The sequence below is a fragment of the Vicugna pacos genome, chromosome 3 (assembly GCF_048564905.1).
Source record: "Vicugna pacos chromosome 3, VicPac4, whole genome shotgun sequence".
In the NCBI taxonomy this organism is placed as follows: Eukaryota; Metazoa; Chordata; class Mammalia; order Artiodactyla; family Camelidae; genus Vicugna; species Vicugna pacos.
In genome coordinates, this window is record NC_132989.1 from 22,533,127 (window position 1) to 22,557,888 (window position 24,762).

A 24,762-nucleotide genomic window follows, 5' to 3' on the forward strand; every position below is an offset into this window, starting at 1 on the left:
CAAAATGTGGGGAAAAAAGTAAGGGAACTAAAAGAAGAAAAAGACAAATGAACAAATATGGTTGGAGATTTCAACGCCCTCTCTCAACAACTGTTATAACAATTAGACAGACATTCAGAAAGGATGTAGAAGAACTCTATACCATCTGTTAACAGGATCTTATTGGCTTTACAGAACACTCCACCCACCAAAAGCAGAATATACATTCTTTTCAAATGCCCATGTAATATAGAACCATATCCTGATTGTAAAACAAACCTCAAAAATTAAAGAACTGAAATCATACAGAATGTGCTCTCTGATCACAACGGAATCAAACTAGAAATCATTAACAAAAAGATAACAGGAAAATTTTCAAACATTCAAATGTTTAAAACTAAACACATATCAAAATAATCCATGAGTCAAAAAAAAAGTTTCAAGTGAAATATAAAAAATACAATAAACTGAATGAAAATGAAATACGATAGATCAAAATTTGTACGATACAGCTAAAGCAGTGCCGAGAGGGAAATTTACTGCACTAAATATGTACAACAGAAAAGAGGAAATGTCTCAAATCAATCATCTAAATTCCCAACTCAAGAGCCCAGAAAAAGAAGAGCAAAGTAAACCCAAAGCAAGCAGAAGGAATGAAATAATAAAGAATAGAGTGGAATTAAGTCAGAGATTAGCAAAAAGAAAGTTTTGAAAATGAATCAACCAAGTTTATTCTCTGAAAAGATGAACAAAATTGACCAACCTTTAGTCAGACTTACTACGAAAAAACCCAGAAGGATCAAATTACTAAAATCAAGAATGAAAAGGACATTAATGCTGACCATATAAAAATAAAAAGGATTATGAGAGAATACTATGGAACAATTGTATGCCAATCAATTAGATAACCTAGATGAAATGGACAAACTCCTAGAAAGACATAAACTATCAAAACTGACTCAAGAAAAAAAAAAGTCAGTCTAAATAGATCTGTAAAACAAGACTGAATTAGTAACCAAAAATCTTTCCACTGACCAATCTTACTCCTAGATATATACCGAACAGAAATGATTGCTTCAAAAGACATATACAAGAATGTTCATAGCAGCTTTATTGGTAATAGCCAAACTCTAAAAACAATACAAATGTCCATCACAAAAGACTATGGCATATTTATACAATAGAATACTAACCAAAGATTAAAAAGAGCAAACCACTGTATAATGGAACAACATGGATATAATTCTCACATAAATAATATTGAGTGAAAAAAATTAGATACCAAAGAATACTTATTGTATTATCCTATTTATATGAAGTTCAAAACAAGAAAACTAATTTTTGGCAACAGAAGTTAGAATTGTGGTTACTCTTGAAGGAGGGTACTGACTAGAAGGGGGCATAGGTGAACCTTCTGGGGTCCTGTTCTAGTTGCTACATAGGTACATACATACATAAAATGTCAAGCCATGTAATTAAGATATGGCAGTTTACTGTATTTAAGTTATACCCAATTTAAAAGTACTATGTTTTTTTTCCATCATTTAGAGTTTGAGATAGATTTTTTAAAATAAATTTCTGATTTACTCTGCAAATTTAGGAGAGTCATTAAAATGAATTTATTGTCTTCCAATTGCTAATTTGTTTATCCAGATTGTTAACTCACACTTTCCTAAATTGTATTCTACTAATTACCTTGAATAATTGGTATACCCTTGTTAGAATAGGATACAAAGATACTTATTCAGAAATAAAGAAATATATGTCTTGAGAATTTTTTATTAAAAAAGATACTAATTCTTAGGAGTTCTACAAAGATGGCTTCAAATTCTTTCTCACACCCTCCCATTAAGATATAAATTTTACCTCCCCCTTGACTGCTTTAATCCATTAAAGACAGTGAAAATGATATTGTGTCAGTTCTTAGCTTTTCTCTTACAATGCTATCGGTAATCCTTGGGATCTAGCTACTATTAAAGCCCATGTAAGAGATTACCCATGGCAAAAGAGAGGTCTGACTTCCAACCATCACTAACAATGTGCCAGACATGTGAGTTAAACCATATTTCACCCAGCCTCTGTCTGACAGCAACTGTATGAGAAAGTGCCCCCAATGAAAAAGAACAGAATAACCATCCAATCAGCATAAAAAATGATGAAAAATAAAAATGTCATTGTATTAAGTCACTATGTTTCAAGTGATCTGTTATGCAGTAATATACAACAAAATAGGAATTACCATCGATAATGATGTGCTTACTTAATCACATCTCAAAAAACATTTGTACTTCCAGGTAATTTTCTTGTCATTAAACCTGTCTTAAAAACTCAGACAGCTCTGATTTCTTTGTATTTGATACATGCTTTGTAGATACACAGATATCTATGCGCTTACAGAAGAAGTAGAAGAAAAATGGTTCTTGGATTGATCTATGACCAAACATGCTGGAAAAGTTTTAGGAATCCAGCACTGTTTTATTGACAAAAGCATACATTTGCTAAGTAATACCCTTTGGAACACGTTTGTTTTGAAAATTTGTGCTGCCAATAGAAAATCTATATTAAATATGTTTCGCAACTGTTAGTATATGTAAATAAAGAAATATAAGCATATATAAAATATTTCACTTTTACTGTCAAATTTTTTCTATGATTTCTCTAACAAATAATGCTATTTTAAAAAATTGGGTTAAATAAGAGTCAGTGTAATGCTAGTGGCAAAAAATTCAGCTGAAAAAAGAAGACCCAGACTTGGGCAGGGCCACCACTTCCTGTTACACAATCTACACAAATAATTGTGGTGGGCCCAGGACTCTAACATCTGCTAACTAACTGAATGACTTGAGACAAAATTCTCCCAATTTTGTTGTTTCTTAGTTTTTTCACAGTTATAAAATAAAGAGTCTGACCTAAGCTTCTAACTTAGAGATGTTACGTTGATAGGATTAAACGTAATATTTATCTTGGATACAAAATGCTTGAACAAGAACTCTAATTCTAGGTTATCCTGAAAAGAAGCAAACAAATGCTTTATAGGTTACCCATAGAGTACATTAGTCAATATATTCTGAGGATCAGTTTGCTTTATAAGTTTTAACATGAAGCTACAAAAACTATAGAAAGATGTCTATTATCTCCAAAATTAGTTTTATCAGTAATAACTCTAAAGCCAAATATATTACTTTAGGGTTGTATGTTACTGTCCTTTTCCAAAAGTATACTCAGTCATTAATTGTGTTAAATTTAGAATCAGGTTAAGAAATTATATGAACCAGCGGAGTGGATATAGCTCAGTGGTAGAGTGCATGCTTAGCATGAGAGAGATCCTGGGTTCAATACCCAGTACCATCAAAAAAAAAAAAAAAAAAGAAAGGAAAGAAAAAAGGACATTATACAAACCAGAAACCAATCAACTGGACTGACAACAGAAGAACAAACTAAACCCAAAACTAGCATAAAGAAGGAAAAACAAAGATTAAAGCCGAAATAAGCAAAGAACAGAAAACAACAGGGAAAAATCAATGAAAATAAAGTTGGTTCTTTGGAAAGATCAACAAAATTAACAAAATTCAATGAACTAAGAAAAAGAGAGAAGACTCAAAGTACTAAAATCAGAAATGAAAGTGGGGACATTACTACCAATGCAATACAAATAGAAAAGATTACTATGAACAACTGTACACCAACAAACTGAGTAACTTTGATGAAGTGGACAAATTCCTAGAGACAAAAAAACCTACCAAGACTAAATCACAAAGAAACAAACTCTGAATAGACCTGTAACTAGCAAGGAGATTTAATCAGTCATAAAAAGAAACAAAGAAAGTTTCTTTCTACCAACAAAGAAAACCTCTGGAATTGATGGCTTCACTGGTGTATTCTACCAAACATTTAAAGAAGAATTAACACGAATTCTTCTCAAACTTTTCCAAAAAACTAAAGAGGACAGAATATTTTTTAATTCATTCTATGAGGCCAGCATTGACCTGATACCAAAGCCAAAGACACTACAGCAGAATAAAACTACAAATCAATATTCTTTATGAACACTGATGCAAAAATATTCAACAAAACACTAGTGAACCAAATTCAGCAACATATTACAAGAATTATACACCACGACCAAGTGAGATTTATTACAGGAGTTCAAGGATGGATCAACATACGAAAATTGACTGATATAATATACAACAGTAATAGAATAAGGGGAAAAAAGCATATGATCATCTCCATTGATAAAGAAAAAGCATTTCACAGAATTCAAAATCCTTTCATGATAAAAACACTCAACAAGGGGAAGATATATCTTAGCGATAAGAGTACATACTTAGCAAGCACAAGGTCCTGGGTTCAATCTCCAGTACTTCCATTAAAACAAACAAACAAAACTAGTATTACCTCTCCCAAAAAAGAGTTTAAAAAAAAAAGATGAGGATAAAAACGGGGATTAAAAAAACTTAAAAAGAGGGGGAGGGTATAGCTCAGTGGTAGAGTGAATGCCTAGCATGCACAAGGTCCTGGATTCAACCCCCAGTACCTCCATTTAAAATAAATAAATAAATACCTAATTACCTCCCCCCAACAAAATTTTTTAAATAAATAAAATAAATAAAAATAAATTTAAAAAATTTTAAACTTAAAAAGAAAGAAATCAATTGGACCATTAAAAAAATAGAAAAAAAAAAAACCACTCAACAAATTAAGACTAGAAGGAAACTATCTCAACATACTAAAAGCCACATAAAAAAACCCCACAGCAAACATCACACTCAATGGTGAAAGACTAAAAGGTTTTCCTCTAAGATCAAAAACAAGGCAAGGATGCTCACTTTCACCACTTCTATTCAACACAGTACTGGAAGTTCTAGCCAGAGCTATTAAGCAAGGAAAAAGGGGAAAAAAGGCACCAAGATTGGAAAGGAGAAGTAAAATCATCTCTGTTCACAGGTAATATGCTCTTGTATGTAGAGAACACTGAAGACCACACGCACACACACACAAATTGTTAGAATAAGTGAATTCACCAAAGTACCAAGATATAAAGTAATACACAAAATTTAGTTGCATTTCAGTGCATTTTTTAAAAAAAATTGGGGGGGTAATTAGCTTTACTTACTTACGTACTTATTTATTTAAGGAGACACTGGGGATTGAACCGAGGACCTTGTGCCTACTAAGCAGGTGCTCTACCACTGAGCTATACCCTCCCCACCAATGCATTTTTGATGAACAATATGACAAGGATATCACAAAAACAATTCCATTTATAATAGCATCAGAAAGAAAAAAATACTTAGGAATTAACTAAGGAAGTAAAATACTTGTACAATGGAAACTACAAAGCATTGCTTTAAGAAATTAAAGCCATAAATAAAGGGATTGTTCACGGACTAGAAAACTAGATGGAGCACAAGGGATTTTTAGAGCAATGAAATTATTCTGTATGATACTACAGTGGTGGCTACATGTTATCATGCATTTGTCAAAACACATAGAATGTACAACATCAAGAGTGAACCCTAATGTAAACTATGGACTTTGGTTGATAATATTGTGTCCATGTTGGTTCATTGATTGTACCAAATATGCCACACTGATGAAGCATGTTGAGGATAGGGGAGTATACATGTGTGGGTGGGGAGGGCTATGTATGAACTCTGTATTTTCTGCTATGAACCTGAAACTGCTCTAAAAAATTTAAGTCTATTAATTAAAAAAAGAAAAATAGAAATGTTAGTATAGCTACTATGCTCTTTAACATGGATTGATTTTAGTCCTTTGATTTTTTTTGTACCAGTGTTTAATAGCGACAGAAATCACAACATAGAGATAGTTTTCATTTTTAAAAAATTACTGCTTGCAAATAACCATATGTGGCCAAACTGACTGCATGTGTTGACTCAATTTTTGGAAGAAGTAATCTTAGTCATATTTGCTACAAGACTTCCTGTTCTCTGAAGAAAATGTCACTTTGAGAAGATTGCATAAAATTTTTTTTAAAGCGGTGCAAAAAAATAAAAAAGGAAAACTTAATATTATTAAGATGCCAGTACTATCCAAACCAATCTACAGATTCAATGCAATCCATATCAAAAATCCAATGGAGTTTTCTGCAGAAACAGAAAGGCTCATCTTAAAATTCATATGCAATCTAAGGGAACCGTAAATAGCCAAAACAATCTTAGACAAAAAAACAAAGCTGGAGGACTCAGATTTCTTGATGTCAAAACTTATACAAAGCTACAGTAATCACAGCTTTGTAGTTCTGGCTTAAAGACAGACATATAGACCCACGGAACAGAATAGAGAGCCCAGAAATAAACCCATGCATATATGGTCAAATGATTTGTGACAAGGATGTCAAGATGACTCAAATGAGAAAAGCCAGCCTTTTCAACACTGATGCTGGGAAAACTGGATATCCACATGCAAAAGAATGAAATTAAACCCTTACCTAACACCATATACAAGAATTAACACAAAATGGATCAAAGACCTAAACATAAGAGCTAAAACTATAAAACTGCTAGAAGAAAACACAGGAGAAAAGCCTCATGATACTGGATTTGGCAATGATTTCTTGGATATGACATCAAAGGCACAGGCAACAGCAACAACAAAAAAGACAAACTACTTAATTAAAAATGTTTGTGCACAAAAGAACACTACCAACAAAATAAAAAGGCAACCCACAGAATGGGAGGAAATATTTATATATCATATATCTGATAAGGGATTAATGTCCAGAATATATAAAACTCATCAACAAAAACAACCTAATTCAAGAATGGATTTGAATAGATATTTCTTCAGAAGATATACAAATGGCCAATAACCACATGAAAAGATGCTACACATCACTAATCATTAGGGAAATGCAAATCAAGCTACAAACATTAAATTAAAAAAAAAAAAGAAAATAGGTGTTGGTGAGGATGTGAAGAAATGAGGACCCCTGTACACTATTGGTGTACTATTATTGGTGAGAATGTAAAATGGTGTAACTGCTGTGGAAAAATAGTATGGTGGTGGTTCCTCAAAACATTAAACATAGAATTACCATATGATCAAGCAATCCTACTTCTGGGTATATACCCAAAAGAACTGAAAGCGAGGACTCAAACAGATATTTGTACACCAATGTTCATAGCACCATAATTCACAATTGCTAAAGCATGAAAGCAACCCAAGTGTCCATTAGTGGATGAATGCATAAGCAAAATGTGGCATATACATACAATACAATATTATGGCACCCCAATGTTCATAGCAGCACTATTTACAATAGCCAAGACATGGAAACAACCTAAATGTCCATCAACAGATGACTGTATAAAGAAGTTGTGATGTATTTATACAACAGAATACTACTCAGCCATAAAAAATAATAAGTTAATGCCATTTGGAGTAACATGATGGACATGGAGATTGTCATTCTCAATGAACTAAGCCAGAAAGAGAAAGAAAAACATCATATGATGTCACTTACATGTGAAATCTAAAAAAATGACACCAATGAACAAATTTATAAAACAGAAACAGACTCATAGACATAGAAAACAAACTCATGGTTACCAGGGAGTGGGGAAAGGGCTGGGAAGGGATAAACTGGGAGTTTGAGATTTGCAGATACAAAGTACTACATATAAAACAGATAAACAACAAGTTTCTCCTATATAGCACAGGAAACTATATTCATTATCTTGTAGTAACCTATAATAAAAAAGAATATGAAAAGGAATATATGTATGTATAGGTATGACTGAACTATTATGCTATACACCAGAAATAGACACAACATTGTAAACTGACTATACTTCAATTTAAAATATATATATATATATATATATATATATATATAAATGTAGCCTTAAAGAATGAAGAAATTCTGACATATGCAAAAACATGGGTGAATCTGAGGACACTATACTAAATGAAATAAGCCAGTCACAAAAAGACAGATATTGTATGATTCCACTTGTACGAGGTACTTAATGTAGTCAAAATCATAGAGATAAAAAGTGATATGGTGATCACCAGAAATAGGAAGACATGGGGAATGAAAAGTTGTTTAATTATAGAGTTTCAGTTTTATAAGATGAAAAGAGTTCCAGAGACAGGTGGTACTGATGGTTGGATAACATTATGAATGTATTTAATATCACTTAAAAATAGTTAAGATGGTAATTTTATGACATGTATACTTTACCAAAATGAAAAAATGGAAGAAAATAAAAGCACAAGAAGTATGTTGGAAATGACATAGCCAGGCCTACCTTCTGTACTGTTTCCTACATTAACAGATTTATTATTGAAAATTAAGCAAAACATTGTACACTTCCCCTTCCCTCTCTGACAACACAAAATTTTCAAAATCTTTACTGATATCATAATAATTATTCAAAAAAATTCTCAAAAGCTTAAGCAGACATGACCCTTTCTTCCCATAAAATCTCAAGTGAAGACAATTTAAAATTACCATGCAAGCCTCCATTAAGGCAGTATGCATCTCATCTGTTTTGTGCTCTTGATCTGCACCAGCATCAAGCAGAAAGCGAACCATATCCAAATGGCCTTAAAAAAAAAAAAAGAACACAAATTTTAAAACTATATTTCTCAAGAGTTGAGTATCAATTTAACATGTAAGTATTAAAATGGGGCATCTTTTTCTTTCAGATGTCTATACAAAAATTTATAAGAGAACTTATTTTGCATTCAATAAATAAATCAACAGTTTTACAAAGCCAATCCAAATAATAAGCAGGCTCTCGTCAAGGTCTTATCTAGGTTTTAAAGATTGAATTAGTCCACATTAGCACATTAATTCAAGTTAAGTAAAGCACTACTACTTATTCTTTGATTTAATCTATATAAACTACCAAATCAAAACACTGAAATCAAATAGAATGCCAGGTAAAGTTATGTTTGGATCACATTTTTCAGAAAAAAAGCTTTAAAATAATAACCATAAACTCACTGTGGCAATGAGCAGGCACAGAAAACTCCATTCAAAACAATTTCAACCCTCTTGATACATTTAATATATAAAAAGCCTTAACAGTCAATAAGAAAAAGACAAACACTCCAGTAGAAAAATGGATGAAGGACATGAAATGGTAATTCAAAAAAGAAATGAAAATGAATATTAAACTGATGAAAAAATATTAAACCTTCCTACTAAACAAATGCAAATTAAAATGAAACACCATTTTTTACTATCAAAATGGCAAATATTAAAAAGAATGATAATACCCAGTGTTGGTGAGGGTGTAGGGTGGGGTAAAGGGCACTCTCAAACACTGCTGGTGGGAGTGTAAATTGGTTCAACCTTTCTAGAAGGCAATTTGGCAATATGTATCAAAAGCCTTAAAAGTGTCCATACCCTTTGACCCAGCAATTCCACTTCCAGGAATTTATCCTAAGGAAATAATCAGAGATTAGGCAAAGATGTCTGTACAAGGATGTTATCACAGTGTTTTTAATAATAGTGAAAAATTGGGAACAATTCAAGTGTCCAACAATAGGCAATTATGGTGCATCCATTTGATGTATTTGGCAGAGATTGCTAGTCCCCTACCCAATATCCATTCTCTCATTTTTCCTTAATAACAGAACTCCAATTTCATCTCAGTGGCAACATGCTTGACTAAAAGACTACATTTTCCAGCCTCCCTTGCTGCAATGTGTAGCCAATGAGATGTAAGAGGGAGTTATAAGGCAGGACTTCTAGGAAAACTCCCTAAACGTAGCTTACTAAATTAGAATGCACTCCTCATTTTGCCCTTACCCTCTTCATCCTTCCTAGAATATGGATTGCTGGAGCCCTACCTACCATCTTTGATTATAAGTAACCTACAGGATAGAAACCACATACTAGGACGGTGGAGAAGAAAAACAGAATGCTGAGCTCTTGATAACAATGGAACTGCCTTATTAGCTCTAGATGCCCTACACTTGGAATTATTTTATGTAAAAGAGAGAAGCCTTCTCTTTTCTTAGAATCATTATTAATTTAGGTTCTGTGACATGCAGCCAAAGCCACTCCTAACTGATATAGTGAAATACTATGTGACCATCAAAAGCTGTATTACAAAAGTATTTATTGAGATGGGGAAATGTTCATGATGTACTGCTAAATAAAATAAACAGACTATAAAATAGTGTTAGAGTATGATTGTTTGGTTTTAAAAATGTATATATAGAGTTGACCCTTGAGCAATAGGGAGGGTTAGGGACATGGACTCCTAGTGCAATCAAAAATCCACATATAACTTCAGAACTGGTCCTCCAAATCCTTGATTCCACATCCAAGGATTCAACCAACCTTTGACTGTGTAATAAAACAGTACCTATTTATTTTTTTAAATCCATGTATAAATAAACCTATGTAGTTCAAATCCATGTTGTAAGAGTCAACTGTATATATATTTGTTTAAAAACACTGGAAGTAAATACACTAAATATTGTTTATGTGCTTTTTAAATCTTTAGATGGTAGCATTACATGTCATTGAAAAAATTCTTTTCTTTATGCTATTCTGTGTTTCCTTAGGTTTTCTGTATCACGTGTTATTATAATTTGAGTGTGTATTATTTTTGAAATAAAGGTTGGAAAAATCATATAAAACAAAAGTTATTAAAGAATGGAAACCCTCTAAATCTGACCTAAGAATTCTGGTTGAATTTATAGCTAATTGAATAAATCTGAATTAAAATAATAAAGAAACATACACTATGAAACTATACTTCAGGAAATACAGGCTAAAATGGACTTTCTATATAATCTCTTACAAGCTGGATAATTATATAGCACAGGGAAAGTATAAGCAATATAAAATTAACTTAAATACTCAATATTCAAATATTTAAATATTCAAAGTTGCTACAAAAAAAACCCTATAAATATTAATACATATATAGAGTACCTTTGTAGCATGCAAGTGTAAGAGCACTTTCTTTGAATTCGTTAGAATGAGTGTTGATGCCTGCCCCATGATCTAGAAGAACTCTTGCAACTTCCACATGACCTGCACTGGCTGCTTCCATTAAGGGGGTATGTCCATTTTCATTATGATCTTCTATATTTGCTCCTTCATTAAGTAGCACTTTCACAATATCAACAAATCCTCCAGCACAGGCGTAAGTCAGTGCAGTATTTCCTAACAAAGAACAAAAAGAAACATAAAATTATGATAAAAATGGTATGATTATACTTTGATAAAGCTACTGCTCTAGTTCTCTCTCCAATTACCTTACACAAACCATTAGAACTATCATCTCAAGTTTCTTTCTTCTTTTGGTTAGAAGTATCATCTTAATTTTTTTTACTGATTAAAAGGTTTTTTATAAACAGGCCAATTTACCCCCGTCCTTATTTCCTTCATTTGTAAAATAAGATTAAGTGCCATTTTCAAAAATCACTTTCAACATATTTTAATCTAAAATATTCTAATGTACTATTTGAAAGTGTTCCTTTTTCTTTCAACACTGTAACAACTTAAAAACCCTTAATATTTTCTTTCTTTGTATATTCATTTCTTTATTTTCTTTTACCTCTCTTTGTCTTTATAGATTTATTCATAAGACAATTCATTGTTTTAGGTACATTTTCTTCCTGAAACATATCTTTAATCTACATGTATGCGACACAGTGAGACAGACATAAATCCCTCTCAGCATAATACCTTCAAAAGAATAATTTATTTAAAAGATCATTATCCCCTCATTTGCCACTTATTTCTTTCCTGATTTTTTTTAATTCTTATTTTTTATTGAAGTATAGTCAATTTCACATTAGCTTCAGGTGTACAGCAAAGTGATTCAGTTATACATACAAATGCATATATATAATTTTTTGTTTTGTTTTGAGGACTTTTATTTATTAAAGGGAGTAGAGAGATTGTTTAACCATCCAACAGTATAAGACTGAAGATTATTTCAAAGGTTCAGAAAGAAAACTATCATTTCAGAACCTAATTTGCTCAGAATTCAACTGTTTGTTATAACAGTCTCAGACACTAAGTATATTAATATTACCACAACTAAGACAAGGTGGTCAGCAAAGTGACCTAAAATCCCTTCTAGGAAGTTGTGCTCAGTATAAAAATAAATTAGGCTACATTTAACATACACTTAATGGTATGAGAAACACTGATATGCTTTCATTATTTAAATTGTCTTTTAAACCATGTGGTTGTATCACTGAACCTGAGGAATCTACCTATAACTCAAGACATATGACCAAAGCTTATAAATAACAAAAAGAGTTGTCCTTACTAGAGTAACTTTCATGCTGCCACAGAGTATCTTATTATTACTGCATTCTGTACACTTGACATGAAAAACCCTATAAAGTTTTGACTCTCAGGTTAACCCATAACCTAAAATCAAGGGAGTTGTAGTTAAATGAGATAAAGAATTGTAAAAGATATGGTTCATAAATTTGCCTCCTTATATATTATATATCATTGTGGCCAAAAAGAATTGTCCCCAGCAGAAAAACTGTCAATCTTGACCAAACAGAATCTAAGTGTGTTTTAAAGATAGATATTTTGAAGATATCAAATTAAGCTGTATTTTACTCAGAGACTCAACAAGGGCTGATTCTTCTGTAGGTTTACAATTGGTTTTCCCTAGGAATCAAATTTTTATCTCTCAGGTTATAATTAATTATATCAATTTATCTTCCTCAAATTAACACATCATTTTCTACATACCTGTTGCAGACTGGGAGTTGACATCTGCATCATGAAGAAGTAATAATTTCACAATATCTAAATAACCTCCACTGGATGCTGCCATTAGGGGTGTTATATCTCCTTTATTCCCCCTATCTTCAACATTAGCATGCATAGCAAGCAATACCTTTAAAACACACATACACACAGAGAGAAATTGTCAATTCTTACTACTTATAGCATTTCTAAAGAATAAACTGGATCTGAGAAGATATTCTTTTACAGAAGAGGTCAGGAAAAATAAAAAAAAAAAATCATCTTTTAGAAAAATATGCCAGTGTTCACTGCTCAAAACACCAGGTTAGATGATATATTTTATAATATAATTCATTACATATTAATCTTCAAGTAAAATAGGTAACCACATTAATCATCCAGCTATAAAATCTAACTGCTCCTGCCAAAGAATTTGTTATGCACTGGATTATCTAGCAAGAGAACAGGAAAACTATACTCACAAGACATAAACTAACCAGTAAACACATGGCTATTTCCCCAAACTGTTTTAAGAGAAAAAAAAAATTAAAAGAATTAGGGTAATCCAGATGAAATAAAAATAAATAACATCTTCCATTATAGTTGTATATTATTTCTAAGGGCAAGTTTAAAATATTTTTATTATTTCTATGTGTGTCTTATTCATTAGGACTACTCTTGAGTAACTGGCAGAAAAATAGACTATGCCCAGTTGCATGAACAGGCAACAAAAATTAATTATACGTTAGTTTCTATTTTACCTACTGCCAAAAAGGAAAGACCTTGACTTCTAATTATAATTTCTTTAATTAATGATAAAAATAAATAAAACATTAAAACTTCCCTAATTTTGATTACTAAAGATTATTTCTGCTTACTTGTGCTAATTCATAATACCCAGCTGAACAAGCCAAACACAGAAGGCTTTCTCCTTCTTCTGTATGTTCATTTACACTTCTGCCTTCATCTAGCAATTTACGAACAGCATTCACATCCCCATCTGAACAAGCTTCTGCCAGACTGCGACTGAAAACAAAACCAACACAGAAAGACTCAAGGTCCTATGATAATGAATTAAATACATAGTTAGTCGTACACAGAAAGTGTTAATATAGTAAGGGAAAAAATTATTTGAACGTCTTGTTTGCAATACTAATTATTCATGTACATGAACCAAGCCAGAAAGGCAGTAAGTGAATTTGAAAATAGCTGTCATTTTTATCTTTCAAGATGTCCTAACATATTGTCATATTAAATTTTAAATAAAGTTTAAAAAGCACTAGATGCACAAGTTTTCCTGATTTTTTTTTTTAAATGGAGGGACTGGGATTGAACCCAGGACATCGTGCATGCTAACTAAGCATGCGCTCTGCCTCTGAGCTATACCCACCCACCCTCTGATGTACAAGTTTTTAAGCTAATGTAATGATTCCCAAAGACATGTAGGATATTAAGTCAGTTTTTTTTTTTGAGGCGGGGGAGGATTAGGTTTTTATTTGTTTATTTATTTTTTACTGGAGGTACTGGGTATTGAACCCAGGACCTCATGCATCCTATGCATGTACTCTACCACTGAGCTGTACCCTTCCTCCTCCCACCCCAAAGATGTGGGATATAAACCTATGGCTTAAAATTTTATTTGGTAACAATAGAAGGTAAAAATCTAAGTACAATTTTTACTGCAGAATGACTAACAAAATCAGTGAATCTCAAACTTTAATGTGCACACCAATCACCCATGTTTCTTGTTAAAATGTAGATTCTGATTCAGTAGATCCAAGGTGGGTTCTGAAATTCTACATTTCTAATAAGTTCTCAAGTGATGCTGATGCTGTTAGTCCATGGACCATATCTGAGTAGGAAGGACCTAGATTATTGCATAGTAACCCATTTCATTTATTATTACTCAAGTGGTCAGTTTATAGTTTACTATTACAACCTTTAGAACAAGAAGCAACTTTCTTAGAAATAAAAACCAGGCATTGAACTGAATACCCAGCAAAAGTCATTAAACACATACGTGTCCACTTGTCCTGCATTGTGGCTATTTTCCGCCCTCATCCGTGTCAGTGCAGCAGCAGCTTCATCCAGTGCACAACTTACTGAGGATGTCAGTCTTCGGAGTACTTCAGGATCTGCAAAGGCTTTACCATCAGCAGTTGACAATTTGCCAATTCCTTCAGTGTGCATCAGACAGTGCAGGGGGAAAAAAAGCATAAAAGTGTAAACTGTAATTACATTTCAGTATTATCTAGGACAAAAATGGCATAGTCTTCACATACAAAGCTGATTATTTCAATTTTGCCACTAATGTCAAAAGGCCATTGCATAACTACCTATATTTTAGTCTTTCCACCTTTATACATAATATTAATTTGTCCTGTACCTAACTCCAAATATAACTTAATACAATATTTACTGTAGCAAATGAATAAGATTTCTATTAAAGTATATAAATAGTCATAGCATAAGATCTCTAGTACAGGATCATATTTGTCTATCCTATGAATTGCAACAAACAATCCAATAGTTTCTTCCTTTGGCTAAACAGCCACCTAGAACCATTTTCTGGGGCATAATTGTAAATTAAAATAAATTAAATCTCGTATTTAATATTTATTATGTGCTTATGTTACACTAGACACTAGGGAAACAAAAAGGAGTAAGACATAATTCCTGTCCTTACAGAGCTCACAATCTGGTAGGTCTAAGTTGCCAAAAAGTCTTTTCCTCTAGATTCAGTGAGGAATCCTTGACTACTGTAACAGAAAATCTCAATAACATCACCACCTGTTACTGCTGAAAATGAGAGAATAGTCAATAACATTTTGTAGAACAACAACAAAAAGAAGGAAGTAAAACTTGCCCAACAAGATGTAAAATATATTGCAATGCTATTCATATGATAGTATGATACTTGCACAGAAAAGGGATAATTATATCAAGAATGTATAATAGAGGCCAAAAATTAAAAAAAAGAAGAAGACCTTAGATCATTCATTTGTGAATTCAGTATATGTTAAAGGCAACATTTCAAATCAGTGAGGAGGGCTTATTTATTTCCTAAACACTGTTCAAAAATTGGCTACCATTTGAAAATTAAGTAAGATCCCTAATTCATACCATTTACAAAAATAGATACCAGATAGGTTTAAATAAAACCTGAAAAGTACCATTATACTATGTAGTATTTTTCTATTGCTGATGTAGGGGAGGCTTTTCTAAGCACGAGACCAAATCTCAAAAGCTATACTTTAATAAAAAGTTAGTAAATAATACTAAACATTTTTAATTTCAATAAAAATTTCTATATAATTAAAGATACTATAAATAAAGTTAAAGCAAAATAAAAACTGGAAAAATCAATATCCAATGAATTTTTATCATCACTTATAAAGAGCTACCATACAACTTAATGGTCATACTAAATGAACACAAATTATGAAACTGACCCCCCCTCCCCCAAAAAAGACTGAGATGTGAGGCCCTTTCAAAACTGCTGATAGAAATGTTTGCTGGCACAATCTTGGGGGGCCAATTTGACGACAGTTATCAAAATTTTAAGGGGGGAGGGTATAGCTCAGTGGTAGAGTGCACACTTAGCATGCACAGGGTCCTGGGTTCAATTCTCAATACCCCTGTTTAAAAAATAAACAATAAAGAAACCTAAAAAATTACCTCTCCCTATTAAAAAAAATTTTTTTAAGTGCAAATATCCTGACTCAGTGATACCACTGTCTAGGAACCTGTCCTATGAAGATAGATGTACAAGTAAGAAAAGTGATAGATATATATGGATATAAACTACAGTATTATTTATGATATCAAAAAAATTTAGAAAGAACCTAAATACCCTTCAGTGAGGATTTGGTAAAATAAACTGGTACATCCAAGAGACAGAATATTATCTTACCCTTCAAAGAAGGAGAAAGATCAACAAATCATTTCACAATTAAGTGGAAAAAAAGAGAAAGTTATAATTTGTAGAATATGATCCTGTTGCACTTTTTAAAAAATCATGTATATTCAAACATACACGTGTTTATATAACTTCAAGGGAAAGTCAGGAAGTATATGTAAACCTTGACAAGTATATGTAAACCTTGACAATGAGCAGACCTTATAATCTATTTAATACTTTTCATATTGTTTTAGCTATTTTATATTATGCATTACATTTATAATTTAGAAAATAATTTTTTAAAATTCTTCTTGAAATGGCCTTAATTCCTAATTTTCTTTAAGGATCTTAAGAAAGAATCTTTAAAAAAATTTCAATTTTATCTTTTCAGTTAAAATAATGTCAAGAATTCTATCTTCCTTAAGAAGCCTAGTAATATTTAACACATTCTAAACATAAGTAAGTTTCTTCTGTATAACACAGGGAACTATATTCAATATCTTTTAGTAACCTATAATGAAAAATATGAAAATGAATTTATATATGTATATGTATCACTGAAATATTATGCTGTACACCAGAAATTGACACAACATTGTAAACTGACTATACTTAAATATAAATAAATAAATAAACCCACAAACCTAAGTCTAAAAATTCCTCTTAAATGTTATAGGCTCAACACAATGTCCAAAAAGCAAATAAAAATACTAAAGCACAAAACAAAAGTATTCATTAAACAACTGACTAGCTTAAAGCTTAGAATATTTAAAAATACATCTGAAAATTTGTTTGGATACAATATCATATCCAACACTGTCTGGAGTTTAAATTGTCAAAATATACAAAATTTTAAAATTCAATAATTTCCAACACCTCCCAGAAGACCAAGTCATGATTTTCAAGGTTTATTTTCTAACAATATAGGTATGAAAAGCAAGCAATTCTATGGTATCTTGCTGCTTATATTAGATATGCCATGAACCTAAAGAGAAAAGGACAAAAGAAAAATGCTCAACGTACCAGAAAAGAGTCAGCCCTGAGTGAGAATCAGGAAGTGGCAAGGAAAAAGGGAAATGAGTTTAAAATCCTTAGTTAGGGGTCATGGAGTAGTGCTCACAACATGAATGAAGTGTCCGCCTAAACCAGAGAGCAGATGTACTATCATTTACTAAAAAAGCTTGGTCTGGGAAACAAAGTTAAATTAGTTCAGAGAAAGAGAAGTAAAATGCCTTTCTTCCACATTTCTCTGCTCTTACTCTAAGCAAAACAAATGTAAGGTTCCAAAGAACAGGGAAAAAAAAAAAAAAGAAAGTGGCCATGGCACTCCCATTTCAGGAATCTCATGACTACCCCTAAATCACAACTAAGAGACTCAAGAAATCCAAAGGGAGGGACAGCAATGCAATTACTAATGTGATCTTTAAACCTTTTTAAAAAATTACTAGTCTTACTCTAACTTAAACAATCTTCTGCTAGATACTTAAATATTTTGTTCAACCTAATTTTAAGTTTTTATCAGTTCCAGAAAGACACATCAGATAGACTAAAAGTCAATCAACTACAAACTGTACCTGTGCTTTTCCGTAAGAGGACAAAGTTAAAGGAATAACAATATCAAGTAAACACATTCCTAGCATACTATCTATGTCTTTCCAATAATATAAAAATACTCAATTTCCTTTAGTGCCTACTTTTCCTCTATTCATTATTTGGTCAAATGCAACATTTTTTTCCTTCCTTCAATATGAAATGTGCTAAAAGGCTGCTGTGATTTTTATGAATACCTATCTTTAATATTATGTTTATTAAAGTAGTCAGAAACTAAACAAAATTTTCTATGCTTTTAAAAACTTTATTTTGAACGTTCTGCATTTTAATAACTTTAACATGGGATAAGGAATAAACGTGGCACTCTAACAAGTTTCTAGGCAGTATTTTAAAAAATAACCTGTAAATTCATCTAGATTAAATTCTTATATATGTGTAATGTGCACATATATTCATATTAAAATAGTAAATATAGGGAGTATTATACCAAGTGAACATATCTTGAAATCAATATACAAAGGCTAGAAAAAGTTAATTTCCTTCTTAAAACAATTTTAGGAGATAAAAGGCTTTCATTACAGTGTAATGGAAATTTTGTACAAAAAATTATGAACAGGTTCTACAATTTAAAATAATTATAAGTATACATTATTTGAAGAAAGCATACTTATCATAGGTTTTTCTTTTCTGCTGCTTCACAACAAAAAAACTGACATAGCTTGGTATATTTTGGTCCAATTTTGTGTTCAATTTTTATTTAAGTGTCTTTTAGGTAAAAAACAGCAATCTATAATTTACATATAGACTAAAGTCAGTAAGTAACTAACCACACACAGAGTTAACTAAATAAGTTAAAAGACTCATAATTTGATAGATTAAATTTATCTCCTACATTTTAATTTTATAATATAATTGGTAATAAGTTTTCCTTGATAACTAGCTGATTATCTAAAGCCTTAAAAATGTCACTGTTGAGCCCAGAAATCACTCAGAGAACTTTTATCCAAGAATTTTTAAACATAAAACATGAATGTTTTCTTTAGGAAATTTAAAAAAAAATTTACAGAGATTTCAGACTTCATATACAGAATTTGGGGATACTCTTGTATAACTTTGTACAGAGATCTAAATTTTTAAAGAGATAAAAAAAGAGAAAACAAAAAATAAAGTACCTGCTGCTTCTAGCAATGCTTCTAGTCGTGCCTGTGTCTCTGGATCCACAGTGCGTAAGTCTGCTCCTTCTGCAGTACTTGATAAGAATATCTCTGAGGTTGTTTTAAGCACTGGGTTATCCAGATCTTCTTGGTCCAAAATAAATGATTCAACCTGTTTATAAATTAAAGATGCAATATCCATGAAACTGATCTTAATATCATTAGAATAACTGTAATTTAAGGTAACATGACTTCTAAATTGGAATTTCAATATAACGAAATAAATTACTGTAGAAACATGGGGGCTATGGGAAGGGACTTTGAGGAAGACTCCTGACTATCTGCTTGTCTTCAGACATAACTAGATATAACCCAGATACACCAGATTTAAGTTTCCTGGAGAGCAGTGAATCTTTTGTGCCTACCACAAACCCTGAAAAACAGCATTAAAAAAAAAAAAATCAAACAAGTACATCAACATAGCCCCTATGAAGATGTATACAGTAATAGATAGCAAAAAGACTAGATAGATAGCATAGATAGGTTATTAAGGTATAGTTTTTCCTCTCTTTTAATCAAGTTAATCAATTTTGACTCAAACTAAAGAAAATAAGATTTAACTCACTGCCAAATATCTTAACTGCTCTAGACAGGAAAACTCTGTAAGGTTAGGAATAATACCCATTTGTTCACTGTGCTATCCTCTGGTCCTAAGAATACCTCATAATAGTAGTTATGCAATACATATTTGTTGAAATGAATGAGCAAAATCAACTTATGAACATAAACATGCAATCTCTAATTTCAAATCAAGTTAATTCTAAATGATTTTTCTTAGCAAATGAAATATGCACAACTTTTATGGGAAGCAATCTGGAAATGTGTATCAAAATGCTTTAAAAAGTGCCTGCCCCTTGATGTAGTAATTCCATTAAAAAAAACTATCATTAAAAAATTATTTGAATGCCAGACAAAATGTCCAAGGATGTTCATTACAGCATTAATTAAAATTCCAAAAATGAAGGGGAAAAAACTACAATAGGGAATTTGGTAAGTACATTTTGTATATTCACAGGATGGACTACTAACGAAGTCATTAAAAACACTGCTTTTGAAGCATATTTAATACATTGCATGAGAAAACATAAAATTAAGTGAAAACCATAAGATTCAAAACAGTATGACCTATATTTTTCTAAAAGTACATATGTACATATATGTAAACATGAAGAGGAACATATAAGTACTCATATATACAATTATGAGTATCTATTTATATGCCTACGTATGACTATGATATGTAAATATGCTTAACCAGGGAGGTTATCTAACTACATTATTTAGAATATTTGGCTAGTTGGTCACCAATTTTCACAATGGACACCAAATAAAGATATCCTAGTAAAGATAGTAAAGTTACAATGATGGAGATGTCTTATTATCTAGTATGTACTACAATTTTACAAAATAATCCTTTAACTTCAGATCCAATAACACTGAGCCATGTACTATGTTGCAATACAGCTTCTTTAATATGTAATTACAGACAAAGATGCCATTCTAGAACTATACCAATAGATAAATGTAGACTACCAGTTTTCAAATGATTTGAAAGGAAATTGCTTGTATAATAAAGAGCTTGTTGCAAGCTCAAGAAATTATTAGGTGTTTGCAGATACACACACCTGCCAGTTGTGAGGACAGATAAAACCACCATTCCAAATTCTGGAATTTATTCAAAATGATATTTAGATGTTATGCCTATCTTATAAAAAGTAGTGGTCTGATGCAACATTACACATATTATAGAGACAAATACAGATTGTATCATGTAACATCTAAAAAATCCAAGTTAAGGATTTCCAATTCTCTCCCATACATTCTCCAGTATTTAACGAAGTCTTGTTTTCTACAAAGTACCATTAGAGTACAAAAATGTGGTAGAAGAAATATCAAAGACACCAACAACTATCACAAAAGGCCTCCAAGAGAAATAAATGGTACAACAACAATATGCATTAAGAGACAGAAATCATTTCCAGCCCCAGTAACTTAAGAAGACTTTGCACAGAGAATATAAGCTAGGCTTTGAAGGATGCATGGAATTTCAGTAAGTGGTCACACATCAGGGTGGAGATGTAAGGGAATGGGAAAAAAAAAAGGGCTTGAAGATGCATTTAGAAAGTGATGAATGATTTGCTCTCAAACAATAAAAAATCATTCATACACTACCAGTAGAAGTATAAATGATGAAGCCACTATAGGAAACTGGCAGTTCTTCAAAAACTAAACACAGAATTACCATACAACCCAGCAATTCCATTTCTATGTACCCATGTACGAAGATTGAAAACATACATACTCATCACAAAAACTTGCATACAGAAGTTCACTGCTGTATTATGCATAAAAGACAGAAAGTGGAAACAACCTAAATGTCCGTTAATTAGTAAGTAGATAAATAAAATGTGGTATATCTATACAATGGAATATTATTCAGCCATAAAATGGAGTAAGTACTGACATAGATAAACCTTGAAAACATCATTCTTAGTGAAAGAAGCCAGACATAAGTCACATATTGTATGATTTCACTTATATGAAATATCCAGCACAGGCAAATCCACAAAGATTAGTGGTTTCCTGAAGAGTCAGGGAAGGAGGAATGGAAGTGACTAGTAATGGGTCTGAAGTTTCTTTTTGGAATAATGAAAATGCCTGAAACTAGACAGTGGTAAATACTGCCCAATCTTGTGAATATACTAAAAACCACTTGAATCATACACTTTAAAATGCTGAATTCCATGGTACGTAAATTAAATCTCAAATTAAAAAACAAAAAACCATAAGGTATCTAGAGTACAACTATGGCTTTAGGCTAGAAAGAACAACTGGAGATAGATTTGAGTAAGACTATGTGCAAGGTGGCAGATTGCTCATTGCTTACCTGGTCACCATCACTAGGAAGAGAGAGAATCAGTAGCAATGTCATCCTGGGTGTCAGTAATTACTAGTATCACATGCACAAACAGCATATTCCTAAGTGCTTGGGAAGAATCAAGTTCAGAAGAAACACACAAAATAGAGATATGCCCCTTGCCTTCAGAGGACTTGTATTTTCACTTTAAAAATTAAAATTCATGCAGGGAGGGTATAGCTCAGTGGTAGAGTTCATGCTTAGCATCCTTGAGGTCCTCAGTTCAATCCACAGTACCTCCATTAAAATAAATAAACCTAATTACCTCCCTCTCCTCCCAAAATAAATAAGTAAAATATTTTTTAAAAATTACAATTCATAAGACAATTTACTGAGTTTAATTCTCCTACATCTTAAGAGAGCACATAAATTCAAGTTTCAGACAACAATGCATAAAGGAAAGAATATTGCACTAGAAATTAGGAGAATTAGATTCAAGTCTCAGTTATATCAGGTATTGTGCGTGACTTCAGACATATCACTCAACCTTTCCGACATTCAATTTCTTCCTCAGTAAACAAAGACAATACTTGTCCTGCCTACCTTACAGTGTTACTGAAATCATGAGATAAGGTAAAAAGCATTCTGAAAATAAAACACTGTATAAATGTAACTTTTAGAAAATAATTACATGTAATTACAACTCTTCTGTCCTGTCCCTCACCAGTGTCTTATTTTCTATGCCTTTTCAAACTGGAAGAATGATACTCACTGATAATCCAGCATGGTACACTTTGATCAGTGTTTACCTGAATTTTTCTTTACATTTTATTAGTATTTTCCACCTTGTAATGAGTTATAATTGACATATAATGTTGTATAAGTTTTACTTGTAGGACATAATGATTTTGTATATGTACATATTGGGAAATGAATACCACAATAAGTTAACATCTATCATCTCACAGTTATAATTTTTTTTCCTTGTAAGGATCACCTGAATTTTCAAGTGTAGTTTTAGGCATTTTATTTTTAAGTTCTGACCCACAAGATCAAATTTTAAACATCCGTAACATTTGTGGGAAAAATCTTAAATTCTCAGAATGAGTTATAGTTATACATAACCATAAACATAAATGACTTGAATACATTTGTATCAAATGTGCCAAAAAGCACTCAATTCTAATACTTCCTTTGTCCTACTCTAACATTTTAAAAGCCTGTGTCAATGTGAAATTAATAAAAGGACAAAATATCCAGTTATGCCTATTACTTTGGGAATATTTGGGGAATTGATTTAGGCAATTCATAAATATACTACCTGATAAACCTGCTGAAACACATACTGTTGCAACTCAGATTGTGACAGCATTACCTCAGCCAGTCAAGATGGAAACCATTTATAGCTACATGGAAATATTAAATAAGACCAATACCATACATTTAATATAAAAGGCTGTTATGTAACACCAAATAAATGTCTCTATAATAGACAAGTCCAAAATAATGGTATATTTAATGAAATTGTCCTCATCATGCAAATGAATATACATACAAGCCTCACAGTTTCTTACATAACCGCTAAAGGAACACAGAAATTTCTTTACTGCCAAGCAGTAGTTACATAGCTCATCTCTATCCAGCAGCTACTTTCAGGAGCAAACATAAAATATCCACCTATAGTGCTACTGTTTTTGCCAATGGCAAAAAAAGTTTACTTCAAGTCCTAAACATGGCAGATTTTTCCCCCTTCTTCTAATTAGGTACAAAAATAAAAGGTGGACAAAAAAGGATGAGAGGAAATCTGGCCCACAAAAAACTACCTGCTTTTCCCTCATAAGTTATCTCTTCTAAAATGCTAAAGGCAAACTCTTGATGTCTTCCTCCTCAAAAGTCCTTTTCCTCTCTCCTTTCTTTTAAAAAAATAAGTGTGGTTTTTAGCTTCAAGTAGAATTTTAACAAAGGTGGGAGGGAGGAAAAGGGAAACAAGCATTTTGTCCATTTTTTATCCTATTTGACATTTCAAAAACGAACCACTGGATGGCAATAGTTACTAGGGAGAATAACCATAGACTCAGTTATTACCACCTTAAAAAAACTCAGTTTGTCACCCTGGCCAAGATCTAGTTAGAAAAATGATCTATTAACCTAGCTATGATTTGGCCAAAACTTGCTTCCACCAAAAAAAAATTCTTACCAAGTGTAAGTAAGTAGTGCTATAATTAACACTGTCAATAATATTAATATGTTTCAAGTTTTGTAACAGCAAAATAATAAAATCTCATCTACACAGTTGTGAATGACCAATTATTACCTTTTCTAAGGCTGTATTTCTGGAAATAGTAATTGCTAGTTAACAAAGAAATGTTAGTAAAAAACATTCTATCACAAAAATGTACATTATATAAATAAACAAACAAACAACATATACATTATATATTTTTGTTTATATATTCTCTACTTGTGTGGTATACCATGCAATGGGCAAAGAACATCATCAAATGCTCAAATATAAGTCAAAAATACATTGTTTTACACAGAATGCCAG

The 24,762-nt window shown here is 31.8% G+C and overlaps 1 protein-coding gene across 11 annotated transcripts in view; it reads right to left on the reverse strand.

Moving 5' to 3' along the window:
* Positions 1-24,762, reverse strand: part of ANKHD1 (ankyrin repeat and KH domain containing 1) — a 111,904-nt gene that overhangs the window by 70,625 nt on the left and 16,517 nt on the right. For all 11 annotated transcript variants that reach the window (XM_015239492.3, XM_015239489.3, XM_015239491.3 and 8 more), the window contains exons 2-7: positions 19,316-19,469; positions 14,712-14,868; positions 13,570-13,717; positions 12,695-12,842; positions 10,904-11,137; positions 8,459-8,553 (exon numbers count right to left, since the gene is read on the reverse strand). In XM_015239492.3, the coding sequence (XP_015094978.2) occupies positions 8,459-8,553; positions 10,904-11,137; positions 12,695-12,842; positions 13,570-13,717; positions 14,712-14,868; positions 19,316-19,469 (936 nt within the window). The remainder of the gene's footprint in view (positions 1-8,458; positions 8,554-10,903; positions 11,138-12,694; positions 12,843-13,569; positions 13,718-14,711; positions 14,869-19,315; positions 19,470-24,762) is intronic.